This window comes from Microtus oregoni, unplaced genomic scaffold (genome assembly GCF_018167655.1).
Source record: "Microtus oregoni isolate MIOR12 unplaced genomic scaffold, Mior012 000048F_ref0000485, whole genome shotgun sequence".
NCBI classification, from domain to species: Eukaryota; Metazoa; Chordata; class Mammalia; order Rodentia; family Cricetidae; genus Microtus; species Microtus oregoni.
Genome location: NW_024543222.1, coordinates 17,450,152 through 17,473,007, shown reverse-complemented (window position 1 = coordinate 17,473,007; position 22,856 = coordinate 17,450,152). Strand labels below are relative to the sequence as shown.

General features: G+C 53.9%; 2 protein-coding genes across 7 annotated transcripts; both read left to right on the top strand.

Moving 5' to 3' along the window:
- The first annotated feature begins 4,492 nt into the window (after positions 1–4,492).
- On the top strand, positions 4,493–8,040 carry LOC121436033 (translation initiation factor IF-2-like). The gene is made up of 4 exons (XM_041635606.1): positions 4,493–4,585; positions 5,282–5,988; positions 6,385–7,592; positions 8,036–8,040. Exons 1-4 carry the CDS (start codon positions 4,493–4,495, stop codon positions 8,038–8,040), a joined length of 2,013 nt encoding a protein of 670 aa, XP_041491540.1.
- On the top strand, positions 4,803–18,560 carry Ubtf (upstream binding transcription factor). Of its 6 annotated transcripts, none has more exons than XM_041635772.1 (21): positions 4,803–5,160; positions 8,036–8,160; positions 9,434–9,609; positions 10,123–10,206; positions 10,287–10,442; positions 12,662–12,726; positions 12,987–13,107; positions 13,448–13,558; positions 13,907–14,040; positions 14,180–14,321; positions 14,578–14,619; positions 14,712–14,825; positions 14,925–15,080; positions 15,427–15,582; positions 15,670–15,780; positions 16,201–16,289; positions 16,385–16,574; positions 17,278–17,325; positions 17,411–17,482; positions 17,575–17,718; positions 17,802–18,560. In XM_041635772.1, exons 2-21 carry the CDS (start codon positions 8,103–8,105, stop codon positions 17,925–17,927), a joined length of 2,295 nt encoding a protein of 764 aa, XP_041491706.1. In that variant the 5' UTR covers positions 4,803–5,160; positions 8,036–8,102; the 3' UTR covers positions 17,928–18,560. The 6 variants fall into 6 exon arrangements, with proteins under 6 accessions (XP_041491706.1, XP_041491705.1, XP_041491710.1 ...); XM_041635771.1 differs by lacking the exon at positions 4,803–5,160 and adding an exon at positions 5,377–5,618; XM_041635770.1 differs by lacking the exon at positions 4,803–5,160 and adding an exon at positions 6,571–6,911.
- The last annotated feature ends 4,296 nt before the right edge of the window (positions 18,561–22,856 follow it).

Sequence of the window (22,856 nt, the reverse complement as noted above, 5' to 3'; positions counted from 1 at the left end):
GGACTGGTCCTGTGGAACTACTGCCACAGGTGCTTCAGGACTGTAACAACAGACGGATATCCCAGAGAAGTTTCAGTGACAGTCCAGTACTGATGGCGTACCAGAAGCCAGGGGCCTTGAACCAGATCAACAACTCATTGCAATGAATATTTTGCAAATAAAACTGGTCTACTTTGTGACACACCGAAGCTACCAAGGCCACTAGGACAGATGCTATATGACGGAGAGGTGGAAAAGACGGAGGAGTGGATGTATTCTCTCTTTCTTTTTAAAAATTATTTTTTTCTTTTTTAAAATTTTCTTTATTGGAGGGGCTACAAGGGTGGAGGGCAAACATGGAAGGACTGGGGAATGAGTGGGATTGAGATACATGATGTGAAATTCCCAAAGAACCAATAAAAAAAAAAACTGTAATAATAAGAAAATGACATCCGGGTGGTGGTATATGCCTTTAATCCCAGTACTAAGGAGGGTTTTTTTGGGTTTTTTTTTTTTTGGTTTTTCAAGACAGGGTTTCTCTGTGGCTTTGGAGCCTGTCCTGGAACTAGCTCTGTAGACCAGGCTCGTCTCGAACTCACAGAGATCTGCCTGCCTCTGCCTTCCGAATGCTGGGATTAAAGGCGTGCGCCACCATCGCCCGGTTTAAGGAGGGTTTTTTTGTTTTGTTTTTGGAGACAGGGTTTCTCTGGTAGCCCTGGCAGTCCTGGAATTCGGTAGACCAGGCTGGCCTTGAACTCACTGAGATCTGCCTGCCTCTGCCTTCCGAGTGCTGGGATTAAAGGCGTGTGCCACCACGCCCCACAAATTGTGGTAATTTATGCAATGGAATACTATGCAATCTACCAAACTGTAATCTATGGAGATAGAACACAGAATGCAGCGGACATTTGGAGAATACTGGCTGAGTGAGCTTGCTAGATACTGGAAATAATATTTTGATCTGATTGATGGTTACATTATATATATTCTTACATAATATGTATGCTGTTTTTTTCTGCAGTTAGCAGTCTCACTTGAATCTACTTATATTTTAACTACTGCTTGTGTCCTCAGTCCTGAAGCCAGCACCCCACTGTTTAGACTGTGACTTGGCAGGATTTCCGAGGCTACCAAATGTAAGTAAGTCTCTATCATTTTGTTTACCAGTAATCAGGAGTCAGATGCTGGGGTGAAAACCTGCTAGATCAGAAAAGCTGAGAAGCAATCAACTGACCTTTATTTTTGGCCAGAGCCCTAGCAAGAGAAGTTTCTCTCAAAGGAGAAAACAACAAAGCAAAAACAAAAACAGGTGGTGGCCCACGCCTTTAATCCCTGCACTCAGGAGGCAGAGGCTGGCAGATCCCTGTGAGTTCAAGGCCAGCCTGGTCTATAGAGTGAGTGCCAGAAGAGGCCCCAAAGCTATACAGAGAAACCCTGCCTTAAAGAAAAAAAAAACTGAAACAAAACAAACAAAAATGAACTTGAAACTCTCCGCCTCTCCCTATTACTTCCTGTTAGTCTCTCTATCCACATTTCTGACTCCTCAGTCTTCTCTATGGCTCATTTCCTATCAACGAGTTACCTGCTCCGCTCCCCCCATCCACGTTTTTTAATGCAGTCTCACAGTGTGATCTAATATCCACATATCCTGTTTTTCGAGACAGGGTTTCTCTGTAGCTTTGGAGCCTGTCTTGGAACTAGCTCTTGTAGACCAGGCTGGCCTTGAACTCACAGAGATCCGCTTGTCTCTGCCTCCCAAATGCTGGGATTAAAGGCGTGTGCCACCACCACCCGGCTCCCACAAGTATCTTTACATGGCACTTGCAACTCCAGGTTCAAGGGACCCAACACCCTCGTCTGATGGCATACACTCCTATAGATATACACACATACACATAAATAAAAATAATTTTTTTTCCTTTTTGGTTTTTTGAGGCAGTGTTTCTCTGTGTGACAGCCCTAGCTATCCTCGAACTAGCTCTCATAGACCAGGCTGGCCTTGAACTAACAGAGATCTGCCTGTCTCAGCCTCAGTGCTGGGGTTAAAGGCCTGTGTCACCACCGCTCGGAATAAATCTTGTTTTAAAAAAAGTTTTTTTCTTTGTACAACAACTGAACTACATTTTGCTTCTAAGTATTCAAGGAACTCTGAGCCTTTGTTTGGGCTGTGCAGCTAGCAGGCTGCTTTGTCACTAGCCCAGGCTGGGATTATGGAATGTCAAAGCTCTGCTTCAAGGCAAATACCAGAAAGCAGGAAAGCTGGGAGGAGACTCACAGGGAAAGGTGTGGAGAATGAGGGCCGAGGGCAGATTCATTCCCTCTGTGGCCTGCAGCCCAAATCGTGGACTCCTGACCTCACCAGAAACTCAACAGAAGTAAAGAAGCCAAATGGTTTCCAAGTAGGAAAAGGTGCCAGCCACGATTTTTGCTGCCCAAGGAACCAATAATAATAATCCTTATGATTCATGTTCATCCCGTTTTATTCCAAAGCACGTTACCGAAAAGCCCCTTGGTTCAGCCAAGAAACTCAGGGCAAGAAGCCAGAATACCTGCGCTCCAGATCTGTCCATGGAACATTTGGACAATACTGGGGTGTGTTTCTCTGGCTTTAATTGTGGGCAGTACCATATACGGAGAGATCTATAGTTTGACTTACACCATCTCACTTAACCTTCCAATCCCTGATGAGGAAGCAGATCCTCATTCTAAGATTGGGATCTGGTTAGGGCGGAATTTGTCCAAACCCACACAGTATTTAAGGTGGGGTGGGCCAGGCAGTGGTGGCACAGGCCTTTAATCCCAGCACTAGGGAGGCAGAGGCAGGTGGATCTCTGTGAGTTTGAGGCCAGCCTGGTCTACAGAGTTCCAGGACAGCCAAGGCTAGTCAGAGAAACCCTGCCTCAAAAAGCAAAAACAAAACAAAAGGGGGGACTGGGAAAAGGAAGTGAGCAACCCTGGCTTTTCTTGAAAGCTCTGTGTAATCCAGGCTGGCCTTAAACTCACAATGATCCACCTGTCTCTCAAGTGCTGAGACTAAAGGCGCGGACCATCAAGGCTGACACCTGGGCCCTTTAATTCTATACCTTTTACGCTGCCCTTGCCAAAATAGATAAGTACATTCCATGCTTTGCTTTTTTAGTGTAGCAGGAGATGGCTTGATCCCATACAAAATGCCTAGTGCATATTCCGAAGGCAGAGCTGGACTGGTGGGGCTCTAAATGTACAATTTGGAAGACTTTTATTTACTTATTTTTGAGACAGGGTTTCTCTGTGTAACAGTCCTAGCTAACCTGGAACTAGCTCTTACAGACCAGGAGGGCCTCGAACTCACAAAGATCCACCTACCTCTGTCTCCCGAGTGCTGGGATTAAAGGCAAGTGCCACCACTGCCTGGCCTGGAGGAAGACTTTTTATTAAAAAACAAAATATTAAAATAATTTGGGAACAGACCCATCGGTAGACCTTCCTTCCAGGCAAGGGGCCTTGAAGCCTAAACTTCATTAACTATTATCAATCTGTCTCTCCTACATCCTGTGCCTCCTAGCCGGCCACATCAGACTTAGATACACTTCGATTCATGAAACGTGGCAGAAGTGGGACGTGGAAGTCCTGCGAGTCTCATTTCCCCCAGGAGACAAGAGGAACTACACCAGCAGCGAAACTGTGAGGAAGGAGAAGGCAGTGTGCCAAGGAATAGCCCAGAGACAGTGCAACCCAGCTGGCTGCGATGTGAGCAACAGCAGCGTTATTGTGGCAGCAAAGGAGCCAGGAGCAATGGCGTTGCCCAGGGAGCGATGGCACAAACCATGCGTGGGCTGGCCTAATGGAAGCGGGCGTCCTTCACGTCTCCTTCTCCCTCCCTTGGTCTAATCCTGACATCCCTTCAGCTGAGCAGGGGAGGCGAAGCCCACTAATAGCCGTTGGCGGTGCGAGACCAGAAAGTCGTACACGCCCAGGCCTTTCCTCCTCAGATTTGCTGGATGGTGGAATGCGGGAGGTTCGAACGCCGGTGCCCGGGTGGCAGCTCCTGCCCTAGGACAGGGGTGCCGAACTCTCTATCCGGCTCCCCACCGCTGCCGGGGAGGGGGCAGCGCCCGCGGCCTGCTTTCTCAGGGCTGGCCGAGCCTTTTTGACAAGCTGATTGCAAGAAGGGGATTGGCTGATCCAGGCGTGACGCTGGTAACAACAAAGGTGGAGTTGGAAGAAATTAGATTAAAGGAGAGGAGGAAAAAAAAATTGAAGGGGGAGCTAGCAGGCGACTGGAGGCAGAGACCAAGGGGAGACGCAAGAAGCTCCGCTCCCGGTTATGATTTTCCCCCTTCCAGATCCTTCGCACAAACGCGCCGGGATTTTGCTCTAAACCCCCACCCGGGCCGCGGCCTAGTTACGGAAGCCGGGATAGAACGGATGGCCGCTCCGCTGCGTCTTAAAATCTTCCCAACTCCCAATGACAGTCTCCTACGACCCAGGGGAGAACTTTTTGCTAACTCCTTGGATCCTAAGGCCGTTGAAGATGGGGGGCATCGAGAACAACGAAAGACTCGCTCTGAAACCCGGAAGGCCCTCGCGGGGCATCGAGATCGAACGAGGCGGGGTGCTTCCCCCGGTATTTCGATGTGTTGCAAACCTAGGAGCGTCTTTATTTTTTCATCTTTGTAACACCTCCATCGCCCCCACCCCGCTTTAGCTTCAGGGTTGCAAAAGCAGAGCAATAAAAAAAGAAAAAAAAAAAACAAAACCTGCGCGCACACACACTCAGACACACACCAGTGGCGACAGGGGAGAGTTGGAAAAACGCAGGAGAGAAGGAGGAGGCAGGAGAGAGCGGGGATGGAGCAATGGGAGCGAGAGAACAGACAGAATCCCTCACAGATCCCCCTCCGGCTTCAAGCTGCCTCGCCCGCCCCGGCAGGGGAGCGAGGAGTCGGGCGAGCAGATGGAGCGGAGCTCGCTCTAGGCAGCTGGCTTGGCCGGAGACTGGAGGAGCCGCCAAGCGACCGGCTGATTGGAAGAGAAACGCAGAGCGATGGAGGCGGGGGTAGGAGGACGATTTCTCTGCGGGGACTGGCGGCGGCGTACACGCCCGGGTCGGGCGCTGCAGAGCTTGGCTAGCTTTCAACCCGCGCTCGGCGGCTCCAGCCCCGCGCACCCCCGCCCCCAGCCCTGCCGACGGCCCCGCAGGTGAGTGCGAGCCGAGGAAGGGAGAAAAAAAAAAACCTAACATCGAAAAACCTCTGCCTTGAAGAAGGAAAAAAAGAAAAAAAGGAATTTTTCTTATTCCTTTTTTTAAATTTTCGTGCAGCCCCCAGAGCGGTGGGAGGGAAGGGGTGAGGCTGAGCCGCTCGGAGGAGGCGGAGGGGCCAGGCGAGGCCGGGGCGGCCCGGGAGGCGGCGGCGCCAAGGCGGCTCTGACGGGCGAGCGCTCGAAGCGGCGCTGCGCTGCGCCGAGGCGGGCGGGCGGAGCGGGGCGGGCGGAGCGCGGCGCGTGGGGCTCGCCATTAGCCGTCGCTCCGCATCGCCATCTCGGGCTTTGTCTGGAGACTCGCTGCCCCGGCGTCGGCAGCTGCGGAGCTGCGACTCCGCTCTTCCGCCCGCCGGAGTGCCAGGTCCCCCCGGCCCTCACTAGCACCCACACGCTCGGTAAGTGGGCCTTCGGCGCGGCGGATTTCGGGGGAAAAGGGTTGCTCTCCGGCGGCGCCAATCTCCGGGCTCCACGCGCCCGGGGCAGGCCTAGGGGAGTCACGCCGGGCTGGATTGAACCGGCTCCCTGGCTCTGCCGGGGCCGGCCGCTCCAGGCTGTTTTTCCGGCTGTGCGGAACAAGAGGGATTTGGGGCTTTTTGTTATTTTTTTAAGGGATTCGCAGTATATTTTTAAGTTCCATGAGTGCCGCTCGGCGATAAGGGGATCGGGTGGTAGGCGCCGAAACCTGGTACCGCGATCGGCGAGCGTGAGCTCAAAGCTGGTGGCCGCGCTCCGGGGACCAGGGTGGGCGAGCACTCGCTCGCCGAGGTAGGAGACGGAAGGGAGCAGATGAGAGAGAGCTGGCCCGGAAGACCGAGCTTAAGCTCGGAGAGCTGGAAGAGAGCTCTAGAGCAGGGCTGCCGGCACCCGCGAGGCTCGCCGGCCACCCCTCTGGACACCCTCTCCACCGCCGCACCTCGGCCCTCCCTCCCGCGCCGGCCAAGCCTGCTAGTTCCCCCGCGGGGCTGGCGAGGTCGCTCTCACCGCCTGCTTGCCTGCCCGCCTAAGCTCGCAGCCCCGCCGCCATCCGGGCGGCTGCGTGTCTCCCTGCCCCGGCCCCCCCCCCTTCCCCGGCGGCAGCAACAGCAGCAGCCGCCGCCGCCACTACCACCACCCCCCTCCCCTCCTTCCTTGCCTCCGCCTCGGCCGCCCGGGTCCCCCCAGCGCCCGCCCCTCCTCCCAGCTGCCCCCCGCGGAGCCCGCCCGGGCAGGCTGTGGGAGGGAGCGGAGCCGGCGAGGCGGGCGGGCTGGCGCTCGCTCCCCGGGGGTCGGTGTGCGCTCTACGGGGAAGGACGCGCTCGCTGCCCCGCTTCTCCCGCCCCCCCTCCCGCTCCTCCTCCTCCCTTCTCCCTCCTCCTCCCCGCTCCGGCGGCGGAGGCTGCTGCGGCGGCGGGGGGTGTGCGAGCTGAGGCCGGGGCCGGCGGGCGGGCGGCGGGCGGGCTGCCTGCAGGCGGAGGGCGCTGTGCTTTGTGCTTTTCGCCGCGAGGAGCAGCAGGCAGCAGCCACAGCCGCCGCCGCCACAGCAGCAGCAGCCGCCGCCCCAGCGCCGCCGCCGCGCCCGGAGGAGGAGCCGCTGCCGCCGCGGGAGGGAGTTGCGGCTGTGCCCGGCCGAGCGGGGGAGGGCGCCGAGCTAGCTCAGAGCCGGGAAGGGAGCCGCCGGAGCGGGGAGCTCAGAGGCCGCGCTGCGCCGGGTAACCGAGGCGGCGGAGGACGTGCGCCGGGGCCTGGGCTAGGGAGCGAGCCGCGGACGCCGGGCGGCGGTACCGGGGAAGACTGTAGTCGAGCTGACCGGGACACGGGGAAGGGCGCCGAAAATCGGGGGTGGGAAGGGCAGGAAGCGAGGCCCCAGTTGGAGGAGCCCGCGCTTCTCCGGCCGGCCGGTCGGCAGGCGCAGTTCTCGCCGGCCGCCGGAGGGGGCGGCGGGGCCGGTGAGCGCAGCGCCCCCGCCTCGCGGCCGCCGTCCTCCCGCCCTCTGCTTGGCTCGGCTCCCCGGAGGCCGGGGCGGGGGCGCCGGCAGGGCTGGGCCGCAGGCTCGGGAGGAGGCGGCCGTTCCCGCCGCGGTCTCGCCTCTGCGCCGGGCATCTTCCGTGCGCGTCGGGATAGCTGGGCGGTGGCGGCTTCTCTGGCCCTGGTGGGTGGCTCGGGGGCGGGGGACAGGCTAGGCCGCTTCTCGTCGGCAGCTCGCCTGCCGGGACGGGCGGCGACCGCGTTGGGAGGTTGGAAGTGGGGGAGAAGCGGGAATCCGGATCTGGTCCCCGGGGGCGGTGCGGCCGCTACGCTCCCGGGCTGGCGGCGGCTGCGCTGCGTCCGGGTCCCCGCCGGGTTGCGGAGGCGGGGGGAACCGGCCGGGGGGAAGCGGGAGGAGGAGACTGGTGCGCGTGCCCGCTTTCGTGCCCGCGCGCGCCCTTTACCCGCCCTTCCTCCCCCGCCCTCCAGCCTGGGGCCTCCCCGGGGCGGGCGCTCAACGAGGAGGAGGAGGAGGAGGAGGAGGAGGAGGAGGAGGAAGAAAAAAATTTTGGGGGGGTGCTGGGCCGGGGAAAGGAGGCCGGAGGGCGGGCGCTAGCTGCACGCGGGAGCTGGGAGCCGTCTCGCGTGGGCAGGGGAGGGCGCATGCGGCGCAGCCGGGCTGCAGGGTCTGGGGGCTGGAGTAGGGAGGAGAGGAGCTCACTCCTACACCCACCGATGAAGTCTGTGAGCCTCCTGGTTGGGTCTCGCTGAGAGTGTGGACCTATGCCCCCTCCCTTGTGGGAGGGGGTGGGATAGAAAGTCCCTCTCCTCTCTTCCTACCTGAGTGGGTTTTGTATCTCTTCGAAAGGGTGAGGTGGCTTTGACCCCGGGTTGCCCGGCCAGCGCGACCGAGGAGGTGGCTGGACAGCTGGAGAATGAACGGAGAAGCAGACTGTCCCACAGACCTGGAAATGGCCGCCCCCAAAGGCCAAGGTAGGGGTCCCCAGCTTGTGCCCTTTAAACTTCATTTTTCTCACACGAACTCACCAGCTTCTAAGGTTCCTCTGTGCTGCAGTCTGTGAACTGGGAGAGGGTCTGAAGTTTACAGAGTCAAGCTCCTGTCAGTTCTGTGTTTGACTAAAATAAATCCAGGTTACTTAGTCTGGAGTTTTTATGTTATTTACCTTCTCCTGCTGTGCTTGAGTGAGGGGCAGGGAAGACCCATGTAGGTCAGTTCCCAGTTAGCCTCATATATTATGCCCTCACGTTAGAAGAGAAGATGGCCCGTCAGGGGCAGGTAGAAGGAAGAGAGGGCTAGGGTAGTTCAGTGGTTTAGGACCCCAAGGCATACGGACGAACAAACTATAGATGGCTAGGCCCCAGCCGCCGCTGTCGGTGTAATATCTGTGAAGCCAAGCGAGCATCTGGCAATGCTTGTGAGACATTAGGGAAGAGGATTACGGGTCCATGTGACTCCTGCTGAAACCCTGGCCCAGGTTACTGGATGCAAATGAAAACCAAGAGCTCCTTTGCATCCTGGTCATGGATTCCCCCAGCTCAGCTTCCAGGGCAGCCACTCTCCAGAGAGGCTCCGAGCTGTGGCGAGGCTGCACTTCAGCCGAAAACAATTGGCCCGAGATGCCCTTTTGCTGAGGAGTTGGGCTGTGATGGCAACTTGGAATTCTGGGGTTCTCTAGGGATCAAGGCCCTGAGAATTCTACCCACCTGAATGACTTTTCTCAAAGCTGTTGTGTGTGGTTCTGATGTTGGAATTAAAGGGACTGAGAGTGTCTTTTAATGTTAGTCTCCAGTAGTACTGGAGAGACGTCTTCATGGGGTACCTTATCCATCTTCATGGGGTACCTTATCCACACCTCAACTCAGACCTTGCATGCTTGTGGTACCCACCGAAAACATGACCTAGAACATAAACGTTACCTCCTCTCCTTCCCTTTCTGATGAGCCGTTTACCCATAGGACCCCCAAATCACAATAGTTTCACTCCATCTCGTAAAATAAAAAGAGGCCCATAGCAACCAAGCGTGTTAAAAATGATAGTTTTGAGTAAGCCAGACATGATATCCGATGTAGCTAAGTATGGTGGTATCTGGTCCAGGGCTCCTGCCCTAATCATGTATGGCCACAGGGCTGAGCCAGGTCTAAGGAAGGATGCACTAGTTCAGATGAAAAGCAACCGGGGGCTTTGGGAGGAGGAACATGAAGAGAATGGCATGAGCCAGTGTGGTGACTTCCCTTACCTCACCAGACCGCTGGTCCCAGGAAGATATGCTGACTTTGCTGGAGTGCATGAAGAACAACCTTCCATCCAACGATAGCTCCAAGTTCAAAACCACAGAGTCGCATATGGACTGGGAAAAGGTGGCGTTTAAGGATTTTTCGGGAGACATGTGCAAGCTCAAATGGGTGGAGATCTCTAATGAGGTAATAACTGATTCCCTACTTTGGACACATGAATACACATTATGCTTTTATCTCCGTTTCTTGGTTGTTGGTTTTTTGTTGTTTTTTTTTTTTTAAATCAGGAGAAATGGGGAAAGTGAAATAAACCTGTCGTTGTGGACAGAAGGTGTTCATTTGTCAGCTCTGATTTGTGTCTGGCTGCCAGCAACAGCCTAGCACTCAATTCTTTCTCAGTGGCCTTGAATACTTACTGCCTTAGGCTTCTATGGCCCAAACCAGTCTAAGGGGTCGAAGAGGTACAGCTATGGAAGCTACACTGAATCAGTCCCTCCTGTTGTGACTGCCCTTGCGTGCATCCTCGCTGCTTGGACCTCTGCAGTGGGCATGAGCTAGTGCCTCTGGGTCAGAGGTTTGACTGTACTGTAGTCAGTTGGTTTGTTTCATTTAGTGAACTCCCTCTGGTGAGGGATTGGAAGAGAAGGCTGCACTGTGGAAGTGGCATTTCCCAGTTTCCTTTCTCTTTACTTCCTTCAGGTGAGGAAGTTCCGTACACTGACGGAATTGATTCTTGATGCTCAGGAACATGTTAAAAATCCTTACAAAGGCAAAAAACTCAAGGTGAGTTGCCAGGAGGAGAAGCCCAGGTGTCCGAGTCTAAAGAATGGTTGGTGTCTAACCTCAGGTTTTTATTGTTGCAGAAACACCCAGATTTCCCAAAGAAGCCTCTCACACCTTATTTCCGCTTCTTTATGGAGAAGCGGGCCAAATATGCGAAACTCCACCCTGAGATGAGCAACCTGGACCTGACCAAGATTCTATCTAAGAAATACAAGGAGCTTCCAGAGAAGAAGAAGGTGGGGGGAGGGAAGTTCAGATGGGGGGAGGGCAGAGATGCTTTCAGGTGAGAGCAGCTGATGGTTTGGGTAGGTCACTGGGGTAGGCCTAGGCCTTAGACAAAGGCACTCGACATTGGGTGTGGATGGCTAATACAGCAGAGCCGAGTGTGTGTGTAGAGGCTGGCCGTGGTTATCTGTCGCCTCCTAGGCGACTTAAGGTCAGACAGGCCCCATTAAAGGGGAAGACCTGGAAGGCACTCAGGGTGATCTTGTACCCCGCAGCCATCGGTGCTGTGTTTTGAGCGTTCACACTGAAGCATCCTCCCTGGCAGTGTGTGCAGCCGTTCTCTGCTTAACTATGATACTGAGCATCCAAGAGGCCGCAGGAAAGGGCATTGGATTGATTGGTGGATTGTCCCGTGTCTGTGAGCAAGGAATTGGGGCGCAGGAGTGCTGAGTATCTTGGGTCTTGCCACTTGCATTTGGAGTCTCTGACCATAGTCACCTCTCCTGCCATAGTCACAGGAGTGAGCTTGCTTCCCAAGTATAAGGAAGGTCATGGTCTTTCTTCCTTGCCTCAGGCTGTTCCCTACAGAAATGGACCTCTGATTAGATTATCAGGGACACTTCACTTTATGGGTTAAAGTTGTCCTTGTCCAAACCTCCTGGCCATTAAAGCCAAAGACAGCTCAGGCTCTCTCTCTTTTTTTTTTTTGGTTTTTTGAGTCAGGGTTTCTCTGTGGTTTTGGAGCCTGTCCTGGAACTAGCTCTTGTAGACCAAGCTGGTCTCGAACTCACAGAGATCCGCCTGCCTCTGCCTCCCGAGTGCTGGGATTAAAGGCGTGCGCCACCACCGCCCGGCAGCTCAGGCTCTCTGGAAGGCAGAAGAACTCTAAACAACAAAGAGTTCACAGAATAATAGGATGGAGAGCGTTGAACACCAAGAGGAGATGATGGGCAGCGAGACTAGGAGAGACGTCAGTGAGAGGCAGGAAGGTGTAGGAAAAAATGCACACTGGTGGACGAAGGACAGAAAGTTGTGGGTATCAAGCCCCCCAAATGGCACCAGCCAACATACTGATTAGCCATTTTTCTGCACACTCTGGCTAAGTGCTTGTGCACCCTTGTTTTTGAATTCAAAATGGAATAGTCTTGGATGGATAAAAGCCACTGTCAGTGACCCTGTGGGTGAGGACTTGGGTCAGTGACTACACATGCCACCAAACCCCCAAGGGATGGGAGGAAAGGGCTAAGAAACAGGGTCAGGGGCGTTCAGAGAACCTGAGTGGGAAAAGCATTAGCATGAGCATACCTGTTTGGGTCTCCTACTGCCTGTTGCCAACTGGCTGTGTCGGGGCTTCAGGTAAGTCACTCTACTACTCTGCTCCTGTTTGGGGTGTAGAGGATGAGCCAGAACCCAGACATGCCTTGTCTGAGGAGGACTGAGGTTACGCCAGGGCTTCATTGGGAAGCATGGGGAAATGAGCTGCCTCCTTACACCTGGTTCCTCTTACAAGGAGGGGTCTGTTTGGGTGTGAGCCTCCAATACAGGGAGGAAGGAAGGAAGAAATGTCTGTTACATGGGAACCAGGATGCAGGATGCCAGAAGAAAGGTGGAAAAGGAGAGTTCTGGGGGAGCCTAGAGGAAGGGATCAGAGGCAGGCAGGCTTGATGACCAGGAATATGAGGAATATTGGAGACCCACAGCTGATGTGGGGGGGAACCTTCAAACTCAGGACATTGGGGTGGGACTTAAATTGCAAGAATTCATTTTGTACACCTTCAACTCTGTCCTCGCCTACCTTAGAAGCAGAATTTAGCCTCCCTGGTGCTATTAGGCATCTTGGAGGGGATAGACTGACATCAGCTGCCACAGGGTGGGAAGAGGGAGCAATAGCAAGAAGAGTTCTATGAGACCCAGGGGAGTTCTGTGGTGTTAGAGGAAGGGGTGTGTAGTCCTAGCTTGCTACTGTCCACCCAGTGGTGATACCACGTCCCCTGGCTTCTGGGACATTTTGTCTTAAGAGAGTAGGATGGAAATTGGATGTCAGGAAGACCCCTGTAAATCCCTGTCTGGTTATTCATCACCAGGCCTAGTGTGAGTTCGACTCGCTGAGGGCAGAGACACCATACCTCCAAACCTTAGCAGAAGGCAAGACAGTCAGGAGGGTGGCTTCTCTAGCTCTGGGTGAAATAGCCCTTGGGTCCTGGATGACCCCGTCCCCTCCTCCCCTCAGATGAAATATATTCAGGACTTCCAGAGGGAGAAACAGGAGTTCGAGCGAAACCTGGCCCGATTCAGGTAAGGCAGAGGAGGGCCATGGGGCAATGGGTGTGGTAGGATAAAACGATACTGGCTGGAGACTAGAGCTAACCATCTACAAAACATGGAAGTCTTGTGTAGACTTGTTAGTGTCAGGTTCAGGGGCAGGAACAGGCTGCCAGCCACTAACTTCCACTAAGCTCCAGCAGGAGGCCTAGAAAGAAAGCTTGGGTTGGACAGCTAGCTGGGGTCTGCCTTAGCAGCGCCCCTGCTGACCCTTGCTCTGGTCCCCTGGCTAGGGAGGATCACCCTGACCTTATCCAGAATGCCAAGAAGTCGGACATCCCCGAGAAGCCCAAAACTCCCCAGCAACTGTGGTATACCCATGAGAAGAAGGTGTATCTCAAAGTGCGGCCGGATGTGAGTGTCTGGCCAAAGGGTAGGGGTGGAGGGCACATGGCGGTGGCTAGGGGGGAGCCGCGCCTGGTGGCTGGGTATGGTGCAGGGGAGCAGGAGAGGAGGCCCCTCCCCAGGGGGGGTTGCATGGACAGGGCCTGGGCCAGCTGGCGTACGAATGAGTGTGTGTGTGAGCCTGCCCCTTGCACCAAGGCGGATCCCAGCCTCTCCACTTTATCCTCCTGGCCTGTGGTGGACACTTGTGTGACCTCCTGTGGCCTGAGGGGGGCGGGGCCTCTGTGCCCCTCACCCCCCTCCCCTGCCCCTGGCTGCCTGTGTGTGTCTGACGGCTTTTGGTTTGCAGGCCACTACGAAGGAGGTGAAGGACTCCCTGGGGAAGCAGTGGTCTCAGCTCTCGGACAAAAAGAGGCTGAAATGGATTCATAAGGCCCTGGAGCAGCGGAAGGAGTACGAGGTTAGGCTTCCGCTGCGCTCCTCCCCATCCGGCTCTTCACGAGCCTCTGCCCTCTGGTGCTACCGCATTCTGCAGGTGGCAGTCATTCCCTGACCCTCTGTTGAGGGAGGGGCCCTTTGGGGCCCCTCACCTCTGTCCCTACCATCTCATGAGCCCCACCCCACGGAGAGATCTCAGGCTAGGGCAGAGCAGGGCACCGTACTGCAAATGACACAGCAGACACACAGACATACACGGCCATCCCCAGCTTTGCACCCTGCCTCCCTTCCCCAGCGGCTCTCCCCCTTATCGTGTCCCAGCTAACCCCATACTCCGTTACCCTCCACTCCCCTGCCTCTCACTCTGCAGGAGATTATGCGTGATTATATACAGAAGCACCCTGAGCTAAACATCAGCGAGGAAGGAATCACCAAATCTACCCTCACCAAGGCCGAACGCCAGCTCAAGGACAAGTTTGATGGGCGACCCACCAAGCCACCTCCGTGAGCACTGCCCTGGGTGGGTGGGCGGGCGTGTGGGCAGCCAGGGAGCTGGGCCTTTGAAGAACTTGAACCCAGGTTGGGGAGCTAGGAAGCCTGTTGCCCACTTGCTCATGGTCGTGCCTTCTTCTGGATTAAATAGGAACAGCTACTCCTTGTACTGTGCAGAGCTCATGGCCAACATGAAGGATGTGCCCAGCACGGAGCGCATGGTGCTATGCAGCCAGCAGTGGAAGCTGCTGTCCCAGAAGGAAAAGGATGCGTATCACAAGAAGTGCGACCAGGTACCACTCTGATCTTTGGCTCCTGTCTTGGTTGGTTTTAAGCGTGAAGTTTGCCCCACAAACAGCCAGGCTGTTACTTGTTGGTCACATGTGCCTTGGCCACCTGCTTCCAACTTGGCAGTGTATAACGTCTGCATCTGTAAAAGCAGACAGCTCAGGCTTTTTGTTTACCATTGTTAGGGGGAGAGAAGGTTACACCCAGTCCCTAGGAGCCTACTGAGAGTCCCCAACTGACTGAGTCCCCTTATTTTCCTAGAAAAAGAAAGATTATGAGGTAGAACTGCTGCGGTTCCTGGAGGTGAGTGGCATGGGGAACAGAGGGCGAGTTTGGCAGGCAGTCCTAGTCTGAACCTGCCTGCTGCAGCTGGCGCCCTTCTCCTTCCTGCTCAGAGCTTGCCCGAGGAGGAGCAGCAGCGGGTCCTCGGGGAGGAAAAGATGTTGAACATCAATAAGAAGCAGACCACCAGTCCAGCCTCTAAGAAGCCTTCTCAGGAAGGTGGCAAGGTATGTGCCACATGACAGCCACATAGGATGGAGCCACCTGCCCACGCGAGGCTCATGGTAACTGTACCTCTGACCCTCTCCATCCCATCCATCCTCTAGGGCGGCTCTGAAAAGCCCAAGCGGCCGGTGTCTGCCATGTTCATTTTCTCAGAGGAGAAGAGACGGCAGCTACAGGAGGAGCGGCCTGAGCTCTCAGAAAGCGAGCTTACCCGCCTGCTGGCCCGCATGTGGAACGACTTGTCTGAGAAGAAGAAGGTCAGGCCTTGGAGAGTCTGGCACCAGGCTCCCTAGGGGCCGCCTGGGCCACTTCCCTGTGCTTGCAGTTAGGGCCACACTCTCTCACACCTTGTGTGAATCACGCATGTGCCCCTGAGCAGGAAGGCGGGAAGCTGTCAGCTGTGGTTGTCCTCTTCCCTTAGAGAGCAGCCCCATGGGTGGGGCGGAGTCTGCAGGACTTAGGTGCTGCCTCTAGTCTCTGATGGCCCCGCCCTCACCTCTGACGGCCCTGCCTTCTTAGGCGGAGTCAACTGCAACTGCTTGATAGGCTTAGCGCGCCCCCTAGGGGTGGTTCGCATGCTGACGCCAGCTGCCTTTCCTATAGGCTAAATATAAGGCCCGAGAGGCTGCTCTGAAGGCACAGTCTGAGAGGAAGCCAGGTGGAGAGCGTGAAGAGCGGGGCAAGCTGCCTGAGTCACCCAAGAGAGCTGAGGAAATCTGGCAGCAGAGTGTCATCGGAGATTATCTGGCTCGCTTCAAGGTAGCAGGGAGTTCAAAAGGATTGGTCTGTAGCCTCCAATAGCAGCAGGACCCCTTCCACAGCCGATGTCCTTCGTTTGTACCTTAGAATGACCGGGTGAAAGCCTTGAAGGCCATGGAGATGACTTGGAACAACATGGAAAAGAAGGAGAAGCTGATGTGGATTAAGAAGGCAGCAGAAGACCAAAAACGATATGAGGTGGGAAGGGGCTGAGCAACTTGCCTCCGTGTAAATAAATAGGTGCTGGGCCGGAAGTGCAAGGTTCCAGATTTGGTTGGGCCAGTCTCTTAACCTTCACCCTGTCACAAGCTAGATGAGAGTCAAGGTGCTAGCCTCTTAAAGTGGTTCCTAGGGGACATAAGCTTAGTTTAGAAAACATTTTGAAATGGACTTCTTGATGTGCTAACTTGGCGGGTGGTTGCTTTAGGGAGAGTCTAACTATGGATTCCAGACTAGCCACCAACTCTGGGTCTTCTTGCGTTAATCTCTGGCATGTTGGGATTATGAGTCCATTCCAGGCAGTTTGCCCCCTTCTCAGCATGTAAAAAAGCCAGCAAAGGCGTGATGACAATGGGTGGGGTGTGTGTGGGTGAATGTGACCTTTCCGTGTCTCCACAGAGGGAGTTAAGTGAGATGCGGGCCCCTCCAGCTGCTCCGAACTCTTCCAAGAAGATGAAGTTCCAGGGGGAGCCCAAGAAACCTCCCATGTAAGCCTGAGGCTAAAGACTGTCCTGGCGTGAAGATGGGTCGGAAAGGTAACTCACCGAGGACCTGGACCATGCATTCCTGTGTCATCCTGCAGGAACGGTTACCAGAAGTTCTCCCAGGAGCTGCTGTCCAACGGGGAGCTGAATCACCTGCCGCTGAAGGACCGCATGGTAGAGATCGGCAGCCGCTGGCAGCGCATCTCCCAGAGCCAGAAGGAGCACTATAAAAAGCTGGCTGAGGAGCAGCAGAAACAATACAAGGTGCACTTGGACCTCTGGGTCAAGGTGAGAGGGAACGGGCAGCATCATACAGGCCGGTTCTCATTCATGGTTCCTTTGGTGACTCAGAAATCCTTCAGGGCAATGGGCACTGGCACTTTTAAAGCTAAGGAAGCCAAGGCATTAAGTAATTTGCCAATTTACCTAGTTAGTAGAAAATCCAAATTAGCTGCAGTTTCTCCCTCCTAGCCAGGGACAGCGGACTTGTAAGCCCTGGCCAGGCTGTTAGTCTGTTTCTCCACTACTTGGAACAGTCAGATTTGTGCAGTAAGGAGAATTGCCTGTCTGTCACTCAGGCTGACCAAAGACCCGGAGAGATGGTGGGAATTAAGTGTTCTAAAATGTTGTCACTCTGCGTCATCTCACCAGTGACTCAAAAGACCAGGGTCCAAGTGGGGCCGGTGCTAGGCCTCGTGAGTCATGGGGGAAACTCTGGGGTTTAGGAGGTCCTGAGTGTGGAGCTACGATTTGGGCATAGCAGTTGGGGAAAATTGATAGGGAGCTCGCTGTCGAGTTCAGGATGACTCAGACAGAGAGAGGCGCTTATGGCAGAATCAGGAACTGCTCTGAGCCCCTGTGAGCTCTCTTCAGGGACCGAAGTTTGGGGAAGCTGAGCCTAAAGGTAGCTGATGGAACCTGAGTGTTCCGCCCAGGGTGTGTGTAGCCAGCAGTAGTCTAGGGATCTCTGACTCTCAGCTCTTCCCTCCAGAGCCTGTCTCCCCAGGACCGTGCAGCATACAAAGAGTACATCTCCAATGTGAGTGGGGTGGGGGTGGCGGCGGGTTGGGGAGACTCTGTGGGAGCTGGAACTCACTGTGTCCTATTTCCATCCTTTCTGATAGAAACGTAAGAACATGACTAAGCTTCGAGGCCCAAATCCTAAGTCCAGCCGAACCACCCTACAGTCTAAGTCGGTAAGGAGTCCCTTCAGGATAGGCGGTGTCCGCAGGGCAGGGTCTGGTGAAGTGCAGGCCATCCACCACTAACATGTCTCCGCACTTCCCAGGAGTCGGAGGATGAGGAGGACGAGGAGGAGGATGACGACGATGACGAGGAAGAAGAGGAAGATGATGAGAATGGGGACTCCTCCGAGGATGGAGGGGACTCTTCTGAGTCTAGCAGTGAAGATGAGAGCGAGGATGGAGATGAGGTGCGTGGACAGCATGGTGGGGAAGGGGGGATCATGGGCTGGAAGGGGGGCTACCCGGTGACCGTGGGTTCTTTATTCTCCAGAATGAGGATGACGATGACGACGACGATGACGACGACGATGACGACGAGGATGAAGACAATGAGTCTGAGGGCAGCAGCTCCAGCTCTTCCTCTTCAGGGGACTCCTCAGACTCTGACTCCAACTAAGGCTCACCCCCCACCCTGGGCAGGCAGCCAAGGAGAGCCACTGCAGAGCTCCCTCCCCAACTGACCACCTTTGTCTCTCCCTGTGTTCTGTCCCCTGTCCCCTCAGCCTCCCCCACTTTCTTTCTTCCTTTTTTTTTTTTTTTTTTTTTTTAAAAAAAATCAGTGGGGGTAGAAGGCTGCATGAGCCCAGGCTAGGACTCTGCAGTCTTGGAGCCATCAGCTCCAGGGGTGCTCCAGGGACAGCAACCATCAGACTGAGCCAGCATTGGACCGACCCACCCCATCCCCTCTGCACTTGCAGTGCTGACGTGGACAATGGACCAGGGAGTTTGGGGGTGGGAGCATGTCCTGAAGAGTTGGGTGAGGCCTCCACACCTGCAGCCTGCCCCAAGGTGGATGTTCAGGGGAGCCTTTCCTTCCCAGAGGGGCTTGCCGCCTGACCTCCCACATTGAACTGGAGGGAGAGAAGGGTGCTGCCTTCAAGAAAGTGGGCAGTGTCCATGTCCCTCTCCCCTGCCCCTGCAGGAAGGAGCTGCCTGGACCCGTTCATGGGGGAGGGGCAGAGTGTTTTTTATATATGTGTATATATTTTTTTTTTAAGCGCTGAGCTGTCAACGAGACGTTTCCTACCGATCTCGGCTACCGTCTCTGTTGTCATTTCTTGGAATGGGAGGGCTCGGGGTTGGATGGGTTGAGACTTAAAAATGGTCTTGATATATAGACTGTGAGACTGTGTGTGTGCGTGCGCCTGTTGTGTGCTTGCTGTAGCATGGATGCACCTGTGGATAAGGAAGTATGCCTGAGTGCATTTGTGTCTCTGTAAGAGAGAACCCACCTCCATGTTTGAATCTGGAAAAAGGGTTGGTAAAGGCCTGGGAGATGGTGATCCTGACAGGAACAGGCTAAGGCTGCCCCTCCCTGCAGTCTTCCACTGTGGTGGCTCTCTGGGTCCATTGTAGAGGGCATGGAAACCACCTGATGCTTCCTGCACCAGTTTGCCTCTGCCAGGGTCGTGTATCTCTGGGCTGCTGCAGTCTGCTGTCCAGCAGGAAAGTGGGAAAGGGCAGACAATGGTATGGGCCTTAAAGCTTCCCTTTAGTAGTAAAGGTCTCCTGGCTCATCTGGGAGTGTCCCTGGGGATTCAGGAAACGTCCTGAGATCTTTTTACCTGCTTGTCTTAACTGCCTTCCCTCATGTCCTCTGGCCACCCCCATTTCCTTTGATTTCTCAGGTCTACCCTCCCCTCCTGCCTCCGCCCCTGTATCTGGGGGAAGGGGCTGCAGAAGGTGCTTTCTGCAACTGGCCCTCTAACCCTTGGGGTTAGTCCCTGGACTCTTCATAAGCCGAGTCCCCTCACCGTGGAGATTTTCACTAAGTTGGCCAGAACTGGTTTTGTTAATGCTATTGGGTTTTGTGCTGCCCCATCTTTTGCCTCTTGAATGAAAGCCAGGAGTGGGAAGTAGGCTCTCCACAAAAAATGTGGGGCTGCAGCCCAGCTGCCAGCCCCCTCGAAGGCCTGGACTGTTGTGAAGACTCCTGGAGAGTGATACCACCCTACATACACACACACACTGTCCTTGTGCTAAAAATCGGTGCCAGGGTTTTAAGTTCTTGAGAGGGCTTCAAAGAATCCCATGTCCTTGTTTGAATACCCTGGACCATTACACTTGAGTGGAATGTTCTCTCTTAAAAACAACTTTAAACACTACATGTGTTCCTCCCATTTCAAGTATTGGGACATCGTTACAAACGGCTGTGATTCCGGTGAGGGGGTGTTGGTGCTGTCAGAGGTTGCCCAGGGTGCATTTTAGCACTGGGACCCCTCTCCCCTTTTTTTAATATTTGAGGAGTATTTTGTAGGTTCCAACAACCACCAATTGAATTTGTACCACCACGGGAGCAGCTTAGATGTGACTGACCCAGCTTAAGGCCCACTGTGGAGGTTTTGTTTTCCCCTTTTTGTACAATAAAATGAAAAACCAAGGTTTGACTTCTGTCTGGTCACTGGAATAAGTGGGTGGCAGGGGTTACCCAGTAACAGGTTTGACATAAAACCCTTGAAGCTAGCTTCTTTGCCCTTTCTGGAACCAGTTTCCTGTTTCCTAAAGATTCTACCAGCAACCTGCCTTCACCTTATTCCTGAAGTTTCTCTACTCAGCATCTTCATCTGGGTTTGAGAAGTTGGCAAGTAGATGTTTTACCCAGAGGGCATTGCTTTAGGAAAGGAGGTAACTGACCATTAGGATAAAGGATTCACCCAAGCCAGGCAAGCCCTTATAGTTGGTATATGGCTTAGGGAGAGCCTAGGCTTCTGATGGGAAGCTGCTAGGACCAGAGGACTCGCTCTCTGGGTTAAGACCTGCAGCCAGGCAGTGGTGGCGCGCGCCTTTAATCCCAGCAGAGGCACGCGGATCTCTGAGTTCAAGGCCAGCCTGGTCTACAAGAGCTAGCATTCCCTACAGACTTTGGCTGGGTTTCTGAACAGGTAAATGGGTAAGTAGGGGTCTATGCAAAAGCTCCCCATTAATGTCACTCCAATTCCCATCTACACTTCAAAAGTCCCCACTTATTCCCCAGGGTCTAGTCTCCAGTGATGAGCTTGCTTGTGTCCTGCCCTCTGGGCAGATTGCTTCTGTTGTTAGTGTTCACTAGTCATGCCTTTCTGGATATTCCTGTATCTCCTCTGAACCCCTAGTTTTTGCTCATAGGGAACTACTCTAAAAGGTGATATCTGACCAAGCCTGGTGTGCATGCCTGTAATCTCAGCACTCTGGAGGCTGAAGCTAGAGAAGAGCCATGCGTTCCAAGCCAGCTTGTGCTACATAGTGAGCCTGTCTCCGCTGATAAAAGGGGCTATCTACAGGCACCGCTTGCTGTGGCTTGAGCGTCTCCTCCAAACTCATGTTGAAACCGTGATAGTAATAAAAGGGTGGGATTCTTTATTGCATTTTTTTGAGTGTGAGTATGCATGTGTACATGTGTGTGTGCTAGTCCAGAGAACGACTTGCTGGAGTCAGTTCTTCTAGTATGTGGGGTCTTGGTGATCAAACTCGGGGTGTAACGCTTGGTGGCAAGTACTTTAATCTGCTAAGCCATCTTGCCAGCCCCATGAAGTGGATGAAGGCATCGTGGGTGTTGGGAACCCCTGTGCTGTATGTGCTTGCTCACTCACAGTCCCGCCATGTTGCTGAGAAGTGTGAGAGCTATCCTTCTGTGGTTTATGATTTAGCCAGTCTGCAGTAGTCAGTGACAGCAGCATGGAGTCATCTATGTTGGTCCTGGTACAGATATGGACACAGTTACCCAGGGTGGCGGCCTCCAGCCCTCTCTTCCTGTTTGTTTTCCATATTTTTTTTTTTTGCTTCTGTTATTTTGATATAGGTTTTCTCTATGTAGACAGGCTGGCCTTGAATTCACAGAGATCTGCTTGACTCTGCCTCCCAAGTACTGGGATTAAAAGTGTGTGCCACCAATACCCGGCCTTGACGCCAATGTTTAATCCTTCACTGTCTATTTCCCTTCCTGAACCCCTCTCAAACCTGTCTCCCTTCTCCACAGGGACATTCCCATCCCTTTAAGGCCACCACCATAAACATGTTTTGTTCCTATCTTTAGCTAGAGAGTGGTGACAGACCCAGTCTGGAGGGAGCAAGCCCGCCTTTTCAGAGGCCCCTGCAACCTTCGCGAGCAAACTGAGGACATTGATCCTTCTATATTGAAGTAGATGTCTCCACCCCACCTCCTGTGCCTGGGATAGAACTTGGACATGTTCATAGGTGATCTCCCCAGATCCTCACTGGTGAATTCTAGTCAAGCATTTTCCCCAACCCACGCCCACTGGTCTTGCTTAGTCTTTTTCCTTATAATATACTTGACATGCAGCAGGCAAAATTGTCTTACAGACCAAATTTGAGACTCAATGTGGTAATATATGACTGTAATCTCAACATTCAGGAGGCTAGGTCAGGAAGATTGCCTGGGGATTGAGGCCAGTCGGGCCTATATTTATGTGAGTTTCAGCCCATCCTGGGCTAGAGCAAGACCCTGTCTCAAAAGCCCAAATGCACAAATCTAAACTGGAGCCTACCTGTGGCTCTATCTAGGAGTCCAAGACTAGCCTGGGTAATATAGAGACCTAGATGCAAGGAAGGAAGGAAGTATGGGAGAGAAAGAGAAGATGACAAGCTGATGTGGTAGCAAGTCTCTGAAATCTCAGGGTATGGTCAGATGACACAATAGAATTACCGGAAGTTTCGGGGCATCCTAAGCTACATAATGAGTTTGAGGCCATTTAGGGCTACATAGAAAGACCCTGTCTCAAAAATAAATAAGTAATGTAAAACAACCATACACAACAACGAAAACCAAAACTGGGTGTAGTGACATGTACCTATGACCCCCAAATCTAAAAGGCTGATGATGTTCTGGGCCAGCCTGAGGTACACAGTGAGCACTTGTTTCCAAAACAAACAAAAACTGTGATCACTTCTGTAATCCAAACTTCTTGAGGGTTGGGAATGCAGTTCAGTGGTAGAGTACTTGCCTCGTGTACACAAGGCTATGGGTTCCACCCCCAGCACCACACAAATAAATACGTTTGAAAACTGGCCTGGTGACTTCTCCCTGTAATCCCAAAACGTGAGAGGTAGAGACGAGACAAGATCAGGAATACAAGGTTACCCTTGGCTACATACTGTGAAGTCAGCCAGGACATCCTATCTCAAGCCTGGGGGTGGTGGCGGCGGCAAGCGCCTTTAATTCTAGCTCTGGGGAGGCAGAGACAGGTGGGTCTCTGTAAGTTCAAGGTCAGTTTAGTCTACTGAGCAAATTCCAGGACAGGCTCCAAAACTACAGAGAGTCTTGAAAAAAAAAAAAGACCCTATCTCAAAAACATATATATGGCCCGGAGGTGGTGGCGCACGCCTTTAA

What these genes read in the sequence shown, in the direction of transcription:
- Ubtf (XM_041635772.1), top strand. Translation starts at nt 8,103, where the DNA reads ATGAACGGAGAAGCAGACTGTCCCACAGACCTGGAAATGGCCGCCCCC. An exon ending in GGCCGCCCCCAAAGGCCAAG is followed by an intron (nt 8,161 to 9,433) that starts GTAGGGGTCCCC and finishes TTACCTCACCAG; the next exon opens with ACCGCTGGTCCCAGGAAGAT. An exon ending in GAGCCCAAGAAACCTCCCAT is followed by an intron (nt 16,290 to 16,384) that starts GTAAGCCTGAGG and finishes GTCATCCTGCAG; the next exon opens with GAACGGTTACCAGAAGTTCT.
- LOC121436033 (XM_041635606.1), top strand. Translation starts at nt 4,493, where the DNA reads ATGGGGGGCATCGAGAACAACGAAAGACTCGCTCTGAAACCCGGAAGG. An exon ending in GAGGCGGGGTGCTTCCCCCG is followed by an intron (nt 4,586 to 5,281) that starts GTATTTCGATGT and finishes ATTTTCGTGCAG; the next exon opens with CCCCCAGAGCGGTGGGAGGG. An exon ending in GCGAGCACTCGCTCGCCGAG is followed by an intron (nt 5,989 to 6,384) that starts GTAGGAGACGGA and finishes GGGTCCCCCCAG; the next exon opens with CGCCCGCCCCTCCTCCCAGC.